Below are 19,733 nucleotides of genomic sequence, written 5' to 3'. Positions count from 1 at the left end.
GCCAAAGGGTGCGGGGAGTCATTAAGCGAAATATGCCGTTTGTTTTTGACAAACAAAATCATCAGAAATAAAAGAGCTTTGACCTAGTGCTTTATCTGCTGAATGATTAAACCTGTAAACAGGTTAAGGGTAATAAAAAGCTAAGTCGGGCACAGCAAAGGGCAGGTTATAACCTGTTCACTGTTGAAGAATAGGGTGTGCCATCCAGGGGAGTGGCTGTACACCCCACTGTGTGTGCACTAGTGTAGGTGTTGTATTGTTCCTGTACGTTGAGCTGGCGACCTTCCAGTTACTCTTTGTTTAGCTTGTTCCAGGCAGCTTTGTGCCATACCCACTATGCTGAATTATTGAATGTAAGGACTATACTTCGCCTTTGCAAGGATTATTAAACGCTGCAGCCTGGCTACATAATGCACACGTTAGTGGTCACTCCCTAAAAGTGAGTTTCATTTAGGTTCATTGTTAAATTTTATGAGTAGAGTCAAACCTTGCAAACTGAGATGCTAAGAGCAGCCAACCATAACTAATTCATAAAGTCAATGCCAGATCATAGCGGCTGCTGTTCCCCTGCACTCCCTCTGTCTTGCTTTGGAAGAACACTCCCTTTCTCCCCATCCTTTCATTTCCTCGGAAAAGTATCGGCTCTAGTTTCGACATGCTTTTGATGCTCCAGCTGTTCCTTCCAGCATGCATTGCTCTCTTTGCCTGTGCCTAAGAGGAAAGTAGCCGTCGGTGGCGCCTCCTTCCTGCGCATGGCGGCATCGCGGCCCGGGTTTGGATCTAGGAGATTGCTTTGTTAGCTAATGTCAGGCTGTTTTTGATGTGCTTGTAAGCCTTCACAAATCCATCCTCTGGATTGCTGAGATGTGAGTCTGCATGAGGTTTTTTTTTTTTTTTTTTTGAAAGCGCATGGTTCAGAGGTCCTGCAGCTTCAGGACCTGGTCTGTTTCTTCCTAATCTTCATGACATGGCTTGGTCTCTTCCTTTTTGAAGCTGAACTGTTTACAGTGTGACCTGCTAAGATGGAAGACACACAGCTTGGAGTTTGAAGGGAAAAAAAGACTATTTTTATGTCAACTCATGTCATACTGACTATTGCTTGTTTCACAGGAAGCTTCCTGGACGACCTCTTTGATCATAACATCAGTTTTTTTATTGTTTTTTATTTTATTTTTTAAGACTTGCATTCACAGGGCTGGGGAAAGTCTCTGTCCCCTTCCAGTTTTTTTTTTTTTGCTTTTTTCTTAGCCAGTTACATATTTTAGATCATCAAACAAAATCTAGCATCAAAGCCTATAAATTAGCCAAAGAAATGGTTTTCAAAATGTAATTTTTAAGAGAAAAAGCTACCAAGCCAACCTGGCTCTCTGTGACTTCATGAATCAGCTGTGAGTCAGAATCAGAAAAAGCCAAGTTTTGTTTTACACTTACTAAAAATTCTCTTTGATGATGAGGTGCTACAGCTACATAAATAGACCACTAACTTTCATAGGATTGTAGATATATCATTTGGAATAAACGTGTTTAAATTGTAAGAAATGTAGAAAGGCTTTGGCCCTTCATCAAATCATGAATGTAGAGAACAAATGTCATTTGACCCGTTTAGGTTAGAGTAAGACCTAGAGTAGCATCTAACCATTAAGTTTAGCAGAATTAACAACAAACAGAATGTGAAGCATGGTGGTGGTAGTGTGTTGATCTGGGGCTGGACCAAGGCTTGGCAGAGTCCAACTCTGAAGGGCCAAAAAAGGAAAAGAAAGTAGTTTTTGGGTCTAGTCAAGGTCTACACATCATGCATGAAAACTGACCAGCATTGCTCCAAAAATGTGTTATTATTTTTTTAATCTCACCTACTGCAAACACTTGTTTGCAGTGTTTTCTCCCAGTGAGATTGTTTAGCTCGTTTAGACTGGATCCTCTTTTCCACATACAGTCAATAAGGTTTGGATGTTTTTTTTATCCTTTAAAAAATAAAATTATTATTTGAAGGCTCTATTTTGTATTTACTCAGGTTTAAACTTGTCCGATATAAACTTTTCTGAAGATCTGAAATGTGACACTAATCCTTAAATAAAATAAACATGTATGGGTGCAGATTTTAATAGCAGTTTGTGCATTTTATGGCTTTAGCTTTCTTTAACTTCTCTATATGATTTACTTTGTGAAAGCTAACTCATGAATGTTGTAAATACTTTCCCGTCTCTTTAGTTCTGTACAGTTGAGCTGTTTGAAGTTGTTAGAGGTTTGTTTTTTATCGAGCTCATTTTGTTTATCGTATGATGAGACTTATCACTTAGTTAAACAAGTAAAAGTAGCTTGGAAATGTTCTGCATAAGGAGCCGTTTTTCAAAACTAGCTCCTTGAGTGATCATGAGTTATTAACGGAGCACCTGCTATGCAGTTACTCCTGGGATTAGAGGTGAATTAGAGGTGGAGAGTGAATGCATTAGTTTATCCCACACCCACAACAATCTGTTCACCCACACACAGCGGCCTCTTTTCATCCCTATGCCAGTATGCATCAGCAAATGTGGACTTTTGACCTTTCAGATGGCCATGGATAATTTATGGTTTTCATTTAGTGTTTTACAGCCCAGGAGTCTCTATATCCAGCTCAGATAACTGTAACCTGTAGCCTCAAGCAAGTCATTCTGAACGTTATACTGAAACCTGTATTGTTCTGGCTAAAGTGACAGGAACCCTTAAGCTATCGCATCACATAAGGGACACACAGGTGCTGGTTCTGATTTGTAGGTTCGTTATTTATTTTTTTTTTTTTGACACCATTTTACTCTGTGAGTCACGCTGCACATGCTGATCCCGTTTCACTTGTTACTGTTTATACTCCAGTTTCACAGGTTATTTTAACCTGCATCTTCAACCACTGAGAGTTCAGATACAGACAAATCTAATAATAAAACATCACTCAGAATCATAGTCTGCTTTATCAGCAGAGATCAGTTTTAGTGTTTCAGTTCTCCTGAACCATTTATTTACTCAGACTTCAATTAATCTTATTAGGATTTTATATGATAGACGAACACAAAGTGTCATTTAATTGTGAAGAGGAAAGAAAGTGATACCTGGTTTTAAGTTCTCTGGTATCACAAAATATATATTTTTGGATATGATAATGAATTTGCCTTTGTGAAGGCCTCAGTGTTTCATTAGAGTGAAATTAGTGAGCAAGTAGAAAGACCAAGCAAAACAGTAGATGGGTTTCAACCTGGTATTAGTATATTATATATTCAGTAAAGTATTAGTTTAAAATGATTTAGAAATATCTATCACTTTAAACATGACATAAAGCACTGTTCAGCCCATCATCTCAAAATAGAAAGCATGTCTACACTTCAAACCTATCTAAGGAAAATGGGTTCAGTAGAACCAGAAGTTTTTCTTTTTTCTTTCTTTGATGAGGAGAAAGTTAAAAGGTTTTGCATTTAAAAAATCTGGCCTTACTGGAATAGTAGTAGAAAAAAAGCCATAAGCTAACGGAGTATGGTGCTCTGCTGAGATGAGACACAGACCCAACGTTTTGGTATGCATGTAAAATATGTGAGGTGGAAATCTAACACTGCAATTAATTATGAAACAACATCCTCGGTGCGAAAAACAGTGACGGCATCCATCTTCTAATTATCCGATTAGGAGATTAGAAGATGGATGGAGGGAAATCTACCAGAGAATGTAAAAGATTTGAGACTGGGGTGTTGGTTCGCCTTTCAATAGGACCATGATCCTAAAAACAGAGCCAGAACTCCGCTGAAAAGATTTAGATCAAAACAAAGAGAGCTGGTAGAAAGGCCCAGTCATCTAAATCTGTTGCAAAACATAAAATTGATATAAACAAATGTTCTGCATCCCACCTGAGTCTGACTTAGCTTCAGACGTACCCTAAAACCACTTGAAACTGTAACTGGTGGTTCTGTTGGAATTTAACAAAACAAACAAATAGAACTTGTAATTTTCCTTCCACTGCACAATGATGCACCGCTGGTATTGGTCTACCATATTCAGATCGAATAGGAAGAACTTTATGGTTTCAGTCAGATAAAAAATGACTGGTATGAATAATATTCTTCTCATGACTTTCAGAGGAGACTGTGCAGACAGAAGTGGCACCGCATCTTAAGATTGCTTATTAGTGTTTGAAATTTCGGACACAGACTACAAAGCTCATCCTATTCTCTCTTTATTCAGTTCCCTGCCTGCCAGCTGCTGCAGTGTTGTTCACAGATCTTATCTGTGACGGAGCACTGCGGTCTTTTCACGCATAGCAGGCCAAGTTTAAGCCGCTGTCGGCCCAAAGCCAGGTGGCCTGATGTGCAGTAAAGGTGCGGTCTTGTGGCCTGATATTTTTTTATGGATGTGTTGGATGGGAGGATTGTAAGCCTTCACAAGCCTCATTTGTTTCTTCCTTTTCCTCTTGCATTTTTTGTTGGATGGGGTCTAATGTGCTTATGTTTGGACTGGTTCAGGGGAAAGGTAAGACTAAGCCAAGTCCCTCACACGTCTGTGTGTCTATACGACAGCAGGACTGTTCACTGTCCTGCCGCCAGCAGAGCTGAGAGTTCAGTCAGCAGCTCTGTCAGCACTATGTTTCTGCCTTATCTCACAGGCCTGTGGGCCAGCTCAGTTTGTCATCCATATACAGCTGATGGGCTTGGCTATAACTTGGCTGACATGTGAAGAGATGTATGAGGCATACAGCAGTCCCTGTGGTAAGGATGTTTTCCGACACCTGGCTCGCTAAGAGAAACAATCAGATCTGACACTGATCAACTGACACCCACAGATGTTAATTAACTCCACGTTCAGCTGTAATTACTTTCTTTGTTTAATTTTAGTATTATGGGCTGTAAAAACAAATCCAGACTAAATCAGAGGTTGGATCTTTTATTTTTTATTCAAGTTTTATTCAAGCTATTTAAGGAACAGAATTAAGTATCATTTAAAAGATTAAAATAACTTCAAACACTTTTTATTATGTTTGCTTTGTTTTTTTTTTTTTCCTTTTGTTTATTTTTTTATTCCTACAGGGTGAATTTTTAAGTTGTGCACTGGCCTGTAGCTTATGATATCTAGGTTAAAAAAGAAGATAAGCAAATTGACAAAATATGACAACAATCGCCAAGTTTAACAAAATATCCACCCAAGAAGAAAGTATTGACTTGATCAGTTAATACAAAGATTGGCACCAGTTCTTTTCTGATTTGTGCATCTTTTTTACCCACAATTGGGTCACCAGAGTATTTTATTTCTTGGATAGTAAAATAAAATCAGGCTGGGGTCTGTTTTGCTTTGTGACGAGTCAATTGAAAAATGAAACCAAAAAGTAAGTTTTTCTTATATATTGAGTTCACCAAATAAGGCAGAGCAACAGTCTGGATGTAGAGAACAGCCTGGTATCAGCAGTTTTTTTTACCCTGAGCTATTGGAGCTCATCAAAGCAGCTCAGGTGTCTTGATGAAAACAAAATAAAACTAATTAAGTCAGTCTGAATATAATTTTTGTTCTGTATTTTGTACCCAATTCATTAAGTTTAAATGTGTTATAATGGAGTTACTCAAAGGAGCTCCAGTTTTAAAAACACAGGTTTATAGTATTTTATTTTGTATTTATTTCGATTCCTTACTAACTTACAGTCAAAATATGTATGTTGTTTTTTTTTTAGAATTAAGAATTAATTAAGAAGTAATACTTTAGAAAGAAATTATGAAGTTAAAAGATTTAGTAAAAAAAAAAGTTGTTTTTTTTATAATCAGTTATTGTAAGTTCCACTTTTGGACAATCATCAATACTTTTGGCTGATAGGGGTACTCATGGTAAGAAAAAATGCCCTAAGGGGAACACAAGTGAAAAAGATTGGGAAACACGGGTATAATAAAACAAGATTAATCCATGTTTTCTTCTTTGGGATGATAGCTGATGTACCTGTGAAAACATTAAGAGCACACTCTGTCACAACACTTATATGCGCATAATTTGTTTTCCCAAATGGAACAACATCTTACCTAAACTGTCACTTCTGATGAGCTACATATTTATTGTTTAAAAGGAAACGTCTTATGCAGCCAATCAGCAGCTGCTTTCAAACACTAGGTCATTTAAGAACATTTACTGTGGGCACTTATTGTTTACTTATTTACTTAATCGATCAGTTGATATGAGCAGATGTTTTTTTACTGACTGAGGCTCATCAAAAGCATCATCTAATAAGACAATGCAACGAAAAAACCTAATGCTCTCAAACACCTGAAATGATTAATGTATGGCTTGTGATTCATCTCCAACTTTAAACATGAAAGCATTTAAATGAATCAAAATGTCCAGTTATTTTATAGTTTGTGGGAAAAAACTACTTTAAATGGTGGTTTGGTGTTATCTGGCTGAGGAAAAAAAAATTTTTGTTTTTTTTGTCTGTATACGGTACTTTATTCTCACCCTCTCTTCATAGATCAGTCTTTGGGGAAAGTAACCTTTCTCTGGGATCTGAAATGGTGGCTAAATGCTCCTATAAATATAATTAAAAGTTTTTTTTTTTTTTTTTGTCAAGATGACTCCATATGTTGGTATTTAGTTTTCAGGGGAAAATTGTCCCATATTTTTCTTTTTCTAGGGACATTTCCACTTTAAGTTTTAATATTAAGATAGCATTCTGCCATTGGCAACTATGGTTTGAATTTTAAGTTTGTGTTGCTTTTCAAACTTAACTTAGCTAAATATGCTGATCAGCCAGAGGGCTTTTAGATTCATTTGCTACAGATGGATCAGATTGATAAATAGAAATAACTGATGCATGGAAGCCAAGCAGTCTTGCCATCACTAAAGCAACAAGTCCCATATGATAGCAGCAATATCTGCATAACATGTCAGACGGCAAGTAAGTGATTTGCATTCAGATTAGGTTCTTTCAGCAAGGGGAGCTGAATTCTCACAATTACTGTTGCTGCTTTTTCTGAGATGAAAGTCTGCATAGCCTCTTTACCTTACTGCTCCATAATTGTGCTCCTGTATAGGCTGACAACAAGTAATATGATCGCTTCATATACTGTATGTTCACAACCCTCCTTTTAAGAGGGAGAAAACTAACTTAAGATTAGGGTCTTTAAAATAGAGCGTTACTCAGGAAGGTCTTTGTGGGTTTATTAGTTTGTTTTCTCTTGAGCTGGTTAAAGATTTCCAACTATAGCAAATAAGTATGCCCTTCTCTCCCCCCCTCTGTCTATTTATTAGTGTTTGTATTTCTGTCAGGGTGATTCAGGCCTTTTCTGTGGGGCTGTTTTTGTCCTTGACTCAGGCCAGGGGAAAAACTAAGCCATTATGTTTAATGTCCTCTGTGCCTCAGCTCTGATGATGATGAGGATAATAACAAGGCCCTGTGTGTCTCTGGTCTGTATGGAGGATACCTGCCGACTGGAGTAATGCTTGTTTATTTGCCCGTTTAGTTAACACACAGATCTAGAGCAATTGTTTTTCCTATAACAAGCCAAACTCTCTGCTTTTTCTTTTTTAATTTCTCTCCACTACTACTATACTTGTGCTCACCCAACAACCTTTAACCTTTTGTTCTTCTAATATATTTCTTTTATTTTCTATAGCTGGCATCAGAGCTCCAGTGATAACATTTCATTGTCTCCCTTCACTTCCTTCTCCACACCAGCTAATGCAGATAGCATTAATAATACATGCTCCAGTGAAAACTGCTATTTTATGTCTTTGCATTGCTGACTGGACTTGAATCACGGATTTATGTTTAACTGTTATTCACTTGTCTTTGACAGCCATCAATACTGTGAAAAAATTGCCATGCAATGAACTAGCCGCTCAATTTTAAGCATTGAATATGTTTTTTCTAAAGGACTGGATGTGGGTATTGGGATTTGCTTTATGCAACATTCGCTCAGTCTTCAAATAATAATACTGAACAGATTTGCATCACTTTGGTTTATTTCAGATGAAAGGCAAACACAAATATGCAGTGCTGAGCTAATATTGTCACATTACAGCCACAAACAATTATGTATTTAATGAGCTGAATAGTTCAAATAGTGCATGATTTGGAACAGGAAGGAATAGGATACATGACTTTTCACAATGTTTGCAAATAAAACTGCAATAAAATAGTTTTGCGTATATATTCTGCCCCACTGTTTTCATAGTTTGTTGAAGAACCTTTTATTTATTTATTTTCTTTTGCTGATAGAATACATCTGTGTTACATATTCTATTCTCTGTAAAAAAAAAAACCTTAATCTCAGTAGGATTGAATGATGAAGGAAAATGTTCTCTAACAAAACTCTGAGGGCTTCACTGAAGAGCTGCATTTCCACTGAACTAAATTACACATAGGTACATCCTAGTTAATAATATGGGGACCTCTGTTGGCAGTTTGTCAGTCTGTGTAGTCGGTTTAATTTTTACTTATTTATATGTTCAGTACATTTCTACAATGCAAGTGCAATAATCAAGTCAACTACTGTGTCGTCTTTCCTGAGCTCTCTACTGTGTAGATATTTTTATATCTAAAGGAAACATCTTCCAGGACATTAGAACTTTTTTAAGCTCTATTGTACTATATACTTTTTATATTGTCGTATTTTTTTTTTTATTATTTTCTAATGGCATCTTGCTTTAACTCTTTCTACTCTATATAGCTACTAGAACCAGAATTTTCCTGAAGGAGTTATCCCAGTGGATAAATAAAGTTGAGTCTAAGTTGTTTGCACTGGATCTTGTTTAAGGACATATTCGTTTTAAAGTGGCTGAAAACAAATACATAGAACACTTTTTTATTTTATTTTATTTTTGAAGATTTTTTTGAGGTTTTTGTGGCACTAGTGGTTTGTTATGGTAGGGTAGTCGGACAGGAAAGTGGGTGCAAGAGAGAGGGAGAGACATGCGGCAAAGGACCACAGGCCAGATTTGAACCCGGGTCGGCCACGTTGAGGACAAAGGCCTCAGTACATGGCCTCCTGTGCACTAATTAATCTAATTTTTCCTCTGGTTCACTATCATGCACTTCTTTGTGTTTTCTTATAGAATCCTAATAAGCATGTCAAAGTTTGTGGCTGTAATGATATTAAATCTGGAAAACACCTTAGGACCTGATGGAATAAAATCATGATTCATAAAAAGGGTTGTGTTTTTTGGGATTTCCCGTCATATTTCAGTTCCACCATGATGAGACATATCTCTATGCCTAACTTTGAGTGGCCTAGAAACCGTTTTGTTATGTTGATCGAGATGATGTCTGATGTGTCTCTCAATGCAAATGTGTGTTTTTGTCATTCAAGGCCCTGCTGAACACAGCAGAGGCCACAATGTTCTCTAATCGTTTTTTTCTCCTCCCTCCTCCTCCTCCTCTGACATGGACCCGTTTGCAGATGGAGGTAACTCCACAAGGGCTCAGTGGGGCCCCAAATCTTTCCCCCTACCACACCCAGCCGTCGCTCCTCCACTAGGCATGCTCTGTTCTTCTGTGAGGTGGAGCGTCCTACTGCTGTCTCTCTTTCTCTGTGTGTAGTTTGCATGTGACTTCAGGACTGTCATGCAATGCTGTTAATACACGTGCTGACTGAGAACTATCAGGTCAGCTGGGCATCTCTGTGTGTTCTAAAATTAACCTGTTTTCTGTGTGGGTTGGGCTTCAGAGATGCTTAATTGAAAATGTGTTTGTGTCTCTCATGATGTTTTCCCCTCTTTTTATGTCCTTTTAACACCGTGAGTAAAGCCTCTGATGAATAACGACTTTTCAACCCGACCGGACCACAGACTGATTGTTTTACAATGTCGCCCTCACCCATCTGTATGGCTTCATGTGTATGCAGCAGTTGCATGACTCCTGTCAAAACCTGTCCATTATTAACCGTGGTGTGCATTGTGACTATTTTCTAAATGTACGTGAGAGAAAAACAATGTTTGTGTCCATTAGCTGTATTTCAATTTCCTAAAAAGTGGTGTTTCTGCATAATCAAAAGGTTTGTGCTGCTTTTAATTTTTTCATTCCTTTTTTTTTTTTTTTGTTCTGACCTGGATGAGCAGAAAATCGCCCAAGAGAGAGAGAAGTTTGCAGATGAGGACAGCATATTTTACACATTAGGAGAATGTGGTCTTATCTCCTTCTCTGACTACATATTCCTCACAACTGTGCTGTCCAGTAAGTATGAGATTTAACTTATATTTATTTATATTTTAGTATTTTGGTCTATACTTTGCCTGTGGGTAGACAAGTTTACAGTGGTTTGCAAATGTTAATAGTTTCTTTTTTCTCTCACATTGGTTTTTATAACTGTAAAAGGCTTGTGTGAAGGATTATAAAGTAATCCTTTCTAAACTGTATCTCAAACTTAAATAATGTAAATTACATTTAGATGATTTAATTTGTAATTGTTCTGTATTTAAATACAAACCAATTATATACATTTTAGTCAGTTATACAAGTTGCAATAAAAACAACAGCAAATCCAAGGGCTGCAAACCAGTGTCCTTTTTTTTTATATTTTTTTTTAGCCTTTTCCCTATAAGTGAAACTAGAATTAGGCAGCATATCACCCTAGAGCGAATTTCACAGTGTGGAAAGTCAATGGTGGTGGCATCAGGGAGTGGGAATACTTTTCTTCTGCAGACAAGCTGGATTGAGTTAATATAAGACAAAACCAGAAGAAAAAAACTTTAAGGGGCGACAAAACACTTAAAACTGGCATCAAGACCCCAGAAATCTAGTCAAGTTTTCAATGGATTAGTGTAGATGGATTAGAGCATATTCTATTTAAAATGGCCTAGTCAAAGTACAAGGTGAGACTTGAAAGTTGATGATCATAGTTGTTTGTGTGTATTTTACTCAAGGAATAATAAAGCTGATATAAAAACTAAAAGAACTGCGGAAGATTCTGGTCCATCAGTTTTAACTGAGGATGAAAACCAACATGGCTTAGATTTTTAATATGATCTTTTATCGAATGCATGGAAACTGATTGCTGCAGAGATCTTAGGGGTATCAGAGTGGAAGGGGGTTAGGGCTTTTCGTTTCATTTGACACAATTTGAATAACCCCTAAAAACCTATTTGTATTGGCAGGAACATGCCCGATTAATATCATTTGGAAAAGTTAAAAACGTTTGAAAACTTTTCTAATTGCATCTATCTTTGTTTCTTTTTAGACAAAAAAAAAAAAAATTTTTCAGTAAAATGATGTTTAGTTACAGTGAGTTTGGTCAGCGTTCTGTTTGTGGTGCTTCCTCTATTTAAGTGCTTAAGCTCTCAGCCCACCATCTTTAAAATTAGACAGCTAATCAAGCGTGCAAAAAAAGGGGAAGTTGCACGGTGATGTTGCTGCTTTGAATATTTTAGTTAATGGCAGCTCTCTCTCTCTCCTCTTTTAAATGAATATCACCGTCTTAGCTAGATTATTTATAATAATCTGTTTGAGTGAATAATGTCTCCGGCTGAGTCATTTTTAAAGCAATGTGTTGATATGTCAGGACTGCTTCTGCTCGGTTTATAGACTTGGAAATGGAGGACCATGATTGATACCATTTGCCTGCTTGCATAAAACTTGTTCCATCTTAGTAGATCATATTAAATAAATCCAATATGTCTTTTAAATGGGTGTTTAAAGCAGCAGAAGCGTCATCTTTGAGGTCAATTTAGGCATATTTGACAGATTACGTTCAGCTATTTCTTATCTTATTATTTCCGTTTAGCAGCAGTTTTCTATAATCTATATCGAAGTAATATTAGAAATTGCTTTAAATAAAGCACTGGACGTTTTGTTAAACAATATTTTTTTAAAGCTTCATAAAAAAAATTTTTTGATTGAAAACTTCAGATCATTTTGATCATCAGATCAAAGCTGTTTTTTTTTCCATCTTTGTGTAACCGGTAACAACAGTTCAGTTATTTTACGGCCTCTAGTTTATTTAAGCTTGCCTTTGTGTTGTCATTTGACACGTTTTATTAAAACGATCTTGCGTTTAGTTGAATCAGTTTTATGCTCATCTCAGAACATTTTCCATTCAAGCAACTTTCTGAAACATGCAGCACATGATCCAAAGTTCCCCAACAGATTCTTCCTCTGAAATGCTCAAAAATTCCAGTATGAAGGATTTAAAACATGCCCTGGAGTAAAATCCAACTGAGCGGCTGTGATCGCAGGAGTAATTTGGAGGCAAGATTTAGGCAAAATTCCTGCAGTGATTTAAAAATACATATATATTAACTCCATGGCAGTCATCTAAAGCACTCGATTCCAGTTGTTGCTGCTAATGGTAACACAACCACTCATCAGGATTCCCTTTACGCATACACGCAGCTTAGTTTCCAGATATTTATCTTTTTCTTTAGATTTATATAATTTTTAAAGGTGTTCAATAAATAAAACAATAGTTTAAAAGCTACATGTTGTCCTCTGCTTACTTTTCTGAGATGATCTTTAATATGTAAATTTGACAAAAAAGTAAAAGCTGAATTCCGTAAGGGATAGTTGTATTAATTTTTTTCTCAGTGCTTTATGTTGTATCAGCATCATTGCTGGCAGATGGGGAGGTTAATTGAGCAGTATTTTGTTTTGTGCTCAGAGGGATGTTTATTGTCCTTTTATACTCAGAACTCATTCCCAGTTGTGTTAAGAGAGGCTGCTTTCTAGTAAATATGTCATTATCTCTAGCTGCTGCTTTTCTTTTCATATTGTCCTGCACTGATTTAAGAAGGTTTCCCTCTTTGTGTCTTCATGTTGCGTCTTGTCCAGCTCCCCAGAGGAACTTTGAGATCGCTTTCAAGATGTTTGACCTAAATGGCGATGGAGAAGTGGACCTGGAGGAGTTTGAACAGGTCAGCCTGTCAACAGCAATACATTTAGCATGATTCAGAACTAAGAAAACAGGTGTTGAAAGGTTCAGGTGACATGGACCTACAAATGAAATGTACCTTTAGGATTAATAAGTACTTTCCCACCTGGATCCGTTTTTGCAGAATACAATGATTGTTTTATTTTTACAAGTGGGATTAAATACTTTATAATAACTGTCTTGATTTAAGATGAACCAATCAGAAATGTGTGGCCAGTTTCCAAACATCTATTGTCAGGAGCAATGAGAACATTTAGGTCACAGTCGATCAAACCATAAAACAAGTGATTCCTGTCATCAGCTAATTTGTCTGCTTCTACAGTCTTGGTTTATGTGGCTTCTTCTTGAACAGGTCCAGAGCATCATTCGATCCCAGACCAGCATGGGCATGCGACACCGCGACCGCTCCACTACAGGAAACACACTGAAGACAGCCGGCTGCAGCTCTGCTCTCACCACTTACTTCTTTGGGGCAGACCTGAAGGGAAAACTCACAATCGGCAGCTTTCTGGAGTTTCAGAGGAAACTGCAGCACGATGTTCTCAAACTAGAGGTAATAAAGCAGGAACGTAAAGTCATGACGAAAGCAGTGACACCAGCTGACACTGACATCAACATGTATCTTTGATATCTGAGTTGTGCACATAAAGAGATATCAAGAAATGTGTAGACACTTAAAGTTTTCACACCTTTTACATTTTCTACTGTTGCTCTAAAGAGTTTACACATTTAGCCTTTATTTTTTGTAGTTATATTTTTCTAACATTTAATCATTTGCATCCCTTAAGCTAGTCAAAGCAGAAATTTGGGACATAAGAGATGTTACAAAAACACAATGTTTGTTTGATGCTGATGAACAGAGTAGATGGGAACTGATCAGGCAGGAAAAGTCTGCATGACTGATATCTGGGAAAACCTTATGGGAGTTTGAAAAGATGATCTGAAAAACAATAAAAAAATAAATAAAATGGGTATATTTGAATCAAAAGTTAATTATTTAGGGATTACCACAATAGCCTCTGAAATTTAACAGAGAAGTGTGTGAAATTTAGATTTAAACACTGTAGGTTGACTTAACCCTTCAGTGATCTGCTGGACCAATGAAGGTTAAGGTGGACTGAGTCCAGACATTGATCGGTATCAGAGGTCTGCAGCCTTTACAAAACCTCAGTCCTGCTGGATAAACATCTAGAGCTACAAAAGTTACAGGAATCTTAAGAAAATGTCCTACAATCGATGCTCCAAAACGGTTTACTTTTTTTTTTTTTTTATCAATTATTTCTGTTTTTAGGTTTTGAAAAAAGGAAAAAAATTAAACATACAGAAACAGGATATTACATATAATTGTGGAATATTTACATCATTTCCAACCCAATGACAAAAATTTTACTAAAATTATATTACTGTTACTTTTATTGTTGTTATTTAGTCGAAATTCAATGAAATTGCTCCATTTAAAAAAAACTGCATTCTTTAGATATCCACACTTATTATTGATTTTTTTTATATTACTTTTCAGCAGCCATTTTGGAGATTTATGGCAGATATGAAGGCCTCTGATTTAGACTTTAGAAAATAATGATTTCATTAAAAGAAAATAGAAGTTAACAAGAATCCAGAACCAAATCTGACTGATTTGAAGGAGTACTGTCACACAAAGAGGCCAAATTTGACCATGGTTAAGATTAGGCCTCCTGCCAATGACAACTTGGAAAGTTCAACGAGATTTTTAAACATGAAGGGCGTGCACGTTTAAGCATCCAGATATTTGATGTGTTGTTGTTTTTTATGACTGCCACCATGAACAGTGTTTGCCTAGCAACACTGTAGTTCTTGCAATAACAAGCTATTACTGCAGGCGCTGGCAGCAGTTCTCACATCAGAATCATTAACAAACAGCAAACACAAAACTGACATGTTTCTAATGAATTCAGTCATTTGTTTCCACAGCCTTGGTAAAGAGAGTTTTCTGTTGATTGGCAGTTTCCCAAAACATGAAGGTATTAATTAGAGACGGACAAGAACAAAGCTTAGCTCTAATAGAAAGGGTTATCTACCATTTCCTGATTATATCACCATACCCAAAAGCTAAAACTGTACAAACACTCTAAGCTGTTTTTCATGAACAGACTTTACAGGCTCTTAGTTGATTAAACAAACAGCCACAGCTTAGTGACTTGCATGACTCCAGACGTACAGCAAACTGTCACAAGTCATCAGATCCAGAAAAGAACATGTGAGTATTTAGGCTGTCAAACAGTACAAGATTTCAGTGCAGCTAAGCTCATCCAAGACTTTTCTGCAGTCCTGCAGTGAATCATTGTGGGGAAAAAATCCAATTCAGCAGCAGCAGCTCCAAACAACATTCAGCATGAAGCGTGACACAAGTATTTAACGTTGCCCATCCTCCTCCTACTGATTTGCCTGCCCCTCTGGAGAACACTCACTCTTAGACTTAGACTTATTTTGTCATTTTGTATACACAAGTGTAAACAAAAAGAAATTTTGTTTAGAACAGCTCACTAGACAATTTCATTTTTTAAAGTGCGGCCGTGATAAACACTCTCCATCCTTCTCTCTCCACAGTTTGAGAGGAACGACCCCGTGGACGGCAGGATCACAGAGAGACAGTTTGGAGGGATGCTGCTGGCGTACAGCGGCGTCCAGTCACGTAAACTCAAGCAGATGCAGAAGGGCTTGAAGAAGATGTTTAAGGATGCACAGGTAGTTCTGCTTTTTTGTTGTGTTTATACACGCTCAGAGACGATCACTTCTTTATCCTTAGAGAACCTTTCATTCTTCCATCATCAGTATGCATCTCATAGTCTTTTACTTCTTTGAACTATTTGGCTTCCAGGGAGGAAAGTGGTTCAAATGTAGACACACACCTATGAATGCATATTTACTTAAATGGCCCTTAGCAAGATGCCTCTAACACACAAACTATAGCCAATTAAAGCAGCCCTGACATAATTCTTCCTGTATATCTGGAAAAGTTAGTTTAATTTATTGGTTTCTTTGTATTTCTCTTGCCTAGAGGTGTAGTCCATTTGTTTTCTGTTGTACCAAGTAGCCCAATGTTCCCCAAATTATCTATTCTTTCTGACCGGAGGTGATTTAGGGAGCATTGTCCTTTATAGAGACTTGGTTTTCCTCCAATCAACTGAAAGAACCCCATTGCCATTTAATGGAGAAGAAGTTGGTTGAAAAATGTCACAAACAACATTTTACAAAGGCTGAAGCCAGAAAATCAATGTCACCACCCACACTGATTTGGTTTAGAGTGGGTTTTGGCTAAAAATAAAAGAATGGTAAGCTTTAAAAATCTTCCAGCTTGGCTTAAATGCATCACTTCCCCTTTAGACAAACTGAATAGCTTGTAAAAAAAAAAAAAAAATGTTTGAATGAGCTTAAAAATGCTTTCAAACCTGCAAACAGTGTAGACACTATGAGGCATGGCAGTAGCAGGATCATGCTGTGGGGCTGTTTTTCTGTCAGTGCAGGGTTCCGAGTAGAAAGAACAACAAAAGAACACTATTTTGAGTTTTTTTTTTACTGTCAGCTGAAATCAGCAGCGGCATGGCTGCATCTGGAAGCAGTTGGTTGTTTCAATTAGACAAAGAGCCGAAAAACATCACATCTGGCCAGAGAGTGGAAAGAACAGAAAACTTTAAACAGGCCCAGTAGATTACTATGACCTTACCAAGTGCAACACCAGCTGCTCAATCTGGTTGCATACAGAGGCTTTTTGATTTTAACTTGGTGCTTTGTTGACTTTTTTTTTTTTTTTTTTTTTTTTACACTTGTTAGTATACTCCAAAAGCATTTCCAGTGTTTGCTATGGACCACATGACCTGAAGTACAATGTTATCCATGCGAGTTATAAGTAAACAAGGAAGTTTTACCCCAGCAGAGGAGTGGAGAGAAAGCAAAGTTCAAGTGTGAAAAAGTGCTAAAAATATTGAATCCCAAGAGTGATGAGATGTGAACCTTTGAGATTACTGAAAGCGGGACCTCGAGCTGCCCAAAACTGCCAAGGTGGTGAAACCTGACTGATTACTGCCAGCAGAAGACAATGATATAAAACAATGTTTATACCTGCAGACGCACCTAGCACAAAAGTTCTTATCCGGCTCTTAAAGGACGAAATAAAGACTATCAGAAAAAACACTCGACACATATTGTTTGATTTAACATAAACTTAATGTTTTTTGTCTGCTTGTTTTTAAGTTGGGGGCTATGCTGGATACAATGGGTTAGTAACTAGAAAACCAACCAGTTTAATACGTGATTAAACATCCAGAAAGTGGCTACAAAAAGAATGAAATCAGGCTGCAACTTTTCTAATGGAAACTTAACCAACAGCTGGTAAATGTTTACATTTGAGCCTCTAAGTATCATTGGGGTTTGGTGTGGATTAAAGAGGATTGATAATAAATTAAATTCCTTGTTTTTTTATTCATGGAAATTATATGTTGTCTAATAATAATTGCTTTTAACAAAAAGTAGTTCAGAATCATTATCGGCCAAAACAACTCTGGTTGAATGTAAATGTCTCCGCTGTATATCTACGTCTGGTGCTGGTATTAACTTTCCTAGACGTGATGATGTTTAACATGACAGAAAGGTAGAGATTCACCTCGGAAATAGTATTTTTAAATAACACCACAAGAAGCAAAGCATCAGTGGTTTTTCTGCCAGTTGTCATCCATCTGGTCAACACTCTGTTTACCTCTGATCAAAGGAAGAGCGTCTTTTCTCAGGAGAAGAGTTTCTTTACAAGCTGCTTCACCATAGACTCCAAATATTTCAGACTTTCATTTTCTTCTTCAATATTTCTCTTTCAGTCATTTTCCTCTAACTTGATTGGAATTGATGGTGCAGAAATTAGTTTTTACTGTTTCTTGGCAGAAACTTTCTTTCACTTCTCCCAGAAATATTGCTTTAAGCCACAGAATGAAGAATAGATGAAAATGGAAACAAATATGTGCCTTCTGTTTTCTATTTGCTTTCTAGTTATCTGCTCTTTAGTGTAATTCGCTCATCTGTCTTCTTAGTGAAATTCTGTTCATACAAATGACATCCCAAAAGTGTTATAGGAACTACAGGAAAGTTAAGACTGCTAACAATTAGATACAATTAAATAGAAAACTGCACGTTGGAGTGAGGCTTAGCTATGATGACACAGCTCTGATGGAGAAATGTAGAAATAATCTAAGAAAAATGGTCACGAAGAGCCATGTTTGGACTAATCCCAAAAAATATCTAGTTATGGGTAAACTCCTAAATTCTGTGGGAGGATGAATAGTGTTTTGTTGAAGCTAAAAATGAATATAAAAAAAACAAAAACACATGGTGTTGGTTTTAAACAAAAAAAACACCACACACCAAGAGGATACTGTAAAACATGGTGGTGGATACCTCATGGTCTGGTATGGAACAGTTTTATGACGTGGTTCAGTCATGACGTAATAAATTGTGAGCAGCTTCAAACATCAGTTGGTTCAGAACTGGAAACTTCACCTGTCTGCTGGGAAGATGAAGATGAAGCAGAGGATTTCTTATTATTGAGTTTAAACCTGTGTCCAATTTAAGATGAAGAAAAACATCACCAAATGGAAGTCAAGACAAAAACTGGAGTGTAATTGGGATTTTAGTCCAACCACCATACATTCCTCCTTCATTGTCTTTGAGCTTCATTTCTGGCTTCATCTTCAGTGTAATGATCCCCTCAGTCAGTTTAGGGACTTTGCATAAGGCACGATGAGGCATGTCTGATGGAGAAATTCAGCAATTATCCTAGAAAACGGCTGATAAAACAGGTAATCTCCTGTGATCTGCGTACTACTGCCTCAGGAGCGGGGTAACAGCGCAGAAACAGGTCTGCTTAAAATTTCTCTAAGTCTGGTGGTCGAGACAAAAACTAAACACTGAAGCTCACATCATCAGAAAACTAGCACCATTCCTATAGTTTAACATGTCAGGGGAGGTATTATGCTGTGGTGTTCATCTTCCTCTGGGAGAACCAGGCATGTCTGAACTAAAGCCTCAAAGCTTCTGATAAAAATCTGGTTCTATTATCACCTCCTTATCCTTGCTCTTTTAGATTTCAAACAACCCATATTGTAAATGAAAAAAAAAACAGTAATACTGCCAGAGACCAGCTGCTTGCTTTTCTTTCCAAATGAACTCCTGAGCAGCACTGCAGCTGTCTGATCTGTGTTTATCTATGCATGTGTGTTTAGCACCGTCTGTCCGCCCGTCCTTCCTCCACTCTCCGATCATTCATGTGTGTCGATGGCTTCTGCCCACTTCCTCTTGTCATTTGTGTCACAGTGTTGAGCTGCTCTCATGCAGCCCTGCGCAGTTGAAGCTTTTATTGTGACATTTTTTGGTAGATCTGCTGTTTTATGTGGAGGGGCAGGTCAGATTGTCACCCAAACTTAACAGTTTTTCTCAATTTCTACACAGGGAATCACTTTTGAGGAGGTGGAGAATTTCTTTACCTTCCTAAAGAACGTGAACGACGTGGACACAGCACTCAGTTTCTACCACATGGCTGGAGCCTCAATTGATAAAGGTACTCCCACTCCCCTATTTTCATGTTTGTCCTTCCCAGAGATATTCCAGTTCTTCCCACATCTCTTAACTTGGCTTTGCTCCCACCCCTAACTCAGCGTTATTTCGTTATATTGTCCATCCATCTGTTTCTCTGCCACTTCTCCCTTTAGTAGTACAACTGTGAGCACATTTCAATTCAAGACCTGCTTATGCACCAATGACAGATGACTCCCTGCTTGCAGTGCAAACTCCTGATTACCACTGAGACATGGCGGCATCATCATGATTCAGGCAGAGGGATTGTGCGCTATGAATCGGAAT

At 37.4% G+C, this 19,733-nt stretch overlaps 1 protein-coding gene across 8 annotated transcripts in view; it reads left to right on the top strand.

Moving 5' to 3' along the window:
• Positions 1-19,733, top strand: part of micu1 (mitochondrial calcium uptake 1) — a 54,627-nt gene that overhangs the window by 28,869 nt on the left and 6,025 nt on the right. For 5 of the 8 annotated variants that reach the window (XM_038307312.1, XM_038307295.1, XM_038307330.1 and 2 more), the window contains 6 exons: positions 9,390-9,395; positions 10,048-10,162; positions 12,752-12,834; positions 13,204-13,404; positions 15,438-15,575; positions 19,323-19,431. In XM_038307312.1, the coding sequence (XP_038163240.1) occupies positions 9,390-9,395; positions 10,048-10,162; positions 12,752-12,834; positions 13,204-13,404; positions 15,438-15,575; positions 19,323-19,431 (652 nt within the window). Of the gene's footprint in view, positions 1-9,389; positions 9,396-9,543; positions 9,595-10,047; positions 10,163-12,751; positions 12,835-13,203; positions 13,405-15,437; positions 15,576-19,322; positions 19,432-19,733 lie in introns of those variants that run through there. The other 3 variants (XM_038307340.1, XM_038307321.1, XM_038307346.1) reach the window with 2 other exon arrangements.

The sequence above is a fragment of the Cyprinodon tularosa genome, unplaced genomic scaffold (genome assembly GCF_016077235.1).
Source record: "Cyprinodon tularosa strain WSP-4 unplaced genomic scaffold, ASM1607723v1 ctg116, whole genome shotgun sequence".
Taxonomy (NCBI): Eukaryota; Metazoa; Chordata; class Actinopteri; order Cyprinodontiformes; family Cyprinodontidae; genus Cyprinodon; species Cyprinodon tularosa.
Note: the sequence above shows the minus strand (reverse complement) of the source record. Positions and strands in the feature narration are given on the sequence as shown.